The 1,920-nt window shown below is 31.4% G+C and overlaps 1 protein-coding gene across 1 annotated transcript; it reads right to left on the reverse strand.

The window, feature by feature from the left end:
• Window positions 1-224: 224 nt before the first annotated feature.
• Window positions 225-1,709, reverse strand: LOC145120990 (protein cornichon homolog 4-like). The gene is made up of 4 exons (XM_079056769.1): window positions 1,294-1,709; window positions 846-1,027; window positions 548-670; window positions 225-430 (listed from the first exon to the last, which is right to left on the reverse strand). Exons 1-4 carry the CDS (start codon window positions 1,363-1,365, stop codon window positions 394-396), a joined length of 414 nt encoding a protein of 137 aa, XP_078912895.1. The 5' UTR covers window positions 1,366-1,709; the 3' UTR covers window positions 225-393.
• Between the last annotated feature and the right edge of the window lie 211 nt (window positions 1,710-1,920).

The raw sequence follows: 1,920 nt of genomic DNA on the forward strand, positions 1-1,920 counted from the left end.
TCACTATGTTTATTGGTTTTTATCCACTTCAACTAGTATTTTACTATTGTCAAGGCAAATAAAAAGAAACTCTTTTTTCACATGTTGTATTTTTACATCACCATGAAATAAATATAGCAACTATCAGTTTATGAAATTAATCGTATCACACAAGACATATTAACTGAAAATGTACCTTTTGCACCTCTTTGAAAAAAGAAATCTAAATAAATATTAACTCATAGAAGCATAACTCGCCAACTTAACCAAAAACAAATTACATGATAACTCATAAAAAAGCACAACTCACCGAAAAATAAAACAAACCAAAATATATTTTTACAAGTAAAGAACTCTTATCGAATTTTATGTAACACAAAATCGAGTCTTCAAGCTTGATTCATCTCTTTACACTTACACATTGTCATCTTCTAATGCATTATATATCATCCTACAATTAACATTGAAAAAATTAACAAACACCAAAATGATCCACTTTTTTGTGGGTCCCCTTTTTTCCCCACAAAATAATAACATTTATAAAATACTTGTACTATGTTATACTTACCAAAATAACGTTATAAATAGTAGAAAAACAAGATGACCAAGTTTAAAAAGTCGTTGCTTCTTTTCCCCATTAAGTTGGTTAAAAATCTCTGTGACATCAACAAGATGTTGTCTTCGAACATACCTGCATAAACAATCTTTCAATAATAACTAAATAAAAGAATATTATGAACCCAAATCAGTATATCTTCTTTTTCAAAGCAAATAAGTAACCATAAAATAAGAAAAAGTAAATAATAAGATTTTTGTATATATAATCTTCAAGTAATGACAGAATAAAAGAATTTTGGAAGACTTACAATCTTATGTTGTAGTAGAGATATGGCACAGCAAGAATGAACATCATCCAATGGCCAGTTACAAGATACAACAAGCATAAAACGCCTTGTGTGATGAATTCTGGGATGATCACATTGTTTATCCGAGATGCAGAATCATAAGGATTAATGTAATCAAACTCTAAATCTGCAAAACATATAAGCTGCAATTTGAAAGATAGTAATCAATCAGAGTTTTTCATGAAGGTTTCTAACAATCAATTTCAGCAATAAAACTTCATATGAACCCTAATTTTACACTTGGGATATGATTATTGGTACAATCGAATGATAGGAAGTATAATTCATTACAATAAAACCATCAATCGAGATGTTATAAGTTCGTTATAAATCAAATATGGAAGATTCAGATATATGAAAGGAATATCGCAGAATTAACAAATATTCGAGCTAGGGTTTTGAGAATAACCTGATAAACAACAATAACGAGGATACCTATGAGGATGAAGAAGAACAGTAGCCATGCAAGCGTATCCCACATATTAATCCTCTATTTTGTTTTCCTCTCGCTCTATATGTAAACGATTGATTGTTACTGGCTTATTAGGTAGTGAAAGGACAGAGGTGAGTGAAACAGGGAGCAATGGCCGCAGAATTTGCGATGAATACACGAAAATCTGATTGACGGGAAGCCGGAGAGAAGAAGAAACATTCGCCGGATGATTGAATTGTTTCGGAAAAGTTGTGTTCTCCGGCCGGCGATGTTTTCCGGTAGATACGCGAGGATTGTGAAGATCAAATAAGAAAAAGATGGAAGCGATGAAGCCGAGTGATCAAGGATTGATTTTTAGTATTGTCGAAGGTTGCGAATCCATGAAGGGAAGAAATAATTTTTGTTTTTGTGGGGTGGTTTTGGTTTATTTTAGTAAGTATAGGGGATTTTGTGGAGTAGCTGGATAAAGTTTGGAAGTATAAATGTATAATACTACGATATTGACCACATTGACCATAGAAAATGTTTCACTAAAATAACTATAACTATATAGTATATATATAGTAGAAGATTATATCTTGGGTTAGGTTGAGCAAACATACT

Source organism: Lactuca virosa, chromosome 6 (assembly GCF_052849685.1).
Source record: "Lactuca virosa cultivar CGN04683 chromosome 6, Lactuca_virosa_CGN04683_v6, whole genome shotgun sequence".
Classification (NCBI taxonomy): Eukaryota; Viridiplantae; Streptophyta; class Magnoliopsida; order Asterales; family Asteraceae; genus Lactuca; species Lactuca virosa.

Bases quoted from the DNA above. Each gene is read 5' to 3' on its own strand.
- LOC145120990 (XM_079056769.1), bottom strand. From the start codon at position 1,365: ATGTGGGATACGCTTGCATGGCTACTGTTCTTCTTCATCCTCATAGGT. The intron at 1,028-1,293 runs GTTATTCTCAAA...TTCAAATTGCAG, and splicing joins TCGTTATTGTTGTTTATCAG to CTTATATGTTTTGCAGATTT. The intron at 431-547 runs GTAAGTATAACA...TGTTAATTGTAG, and splicing joins CTATTTATAACGTTATTTTG to GATGATATATAATGCATTAG.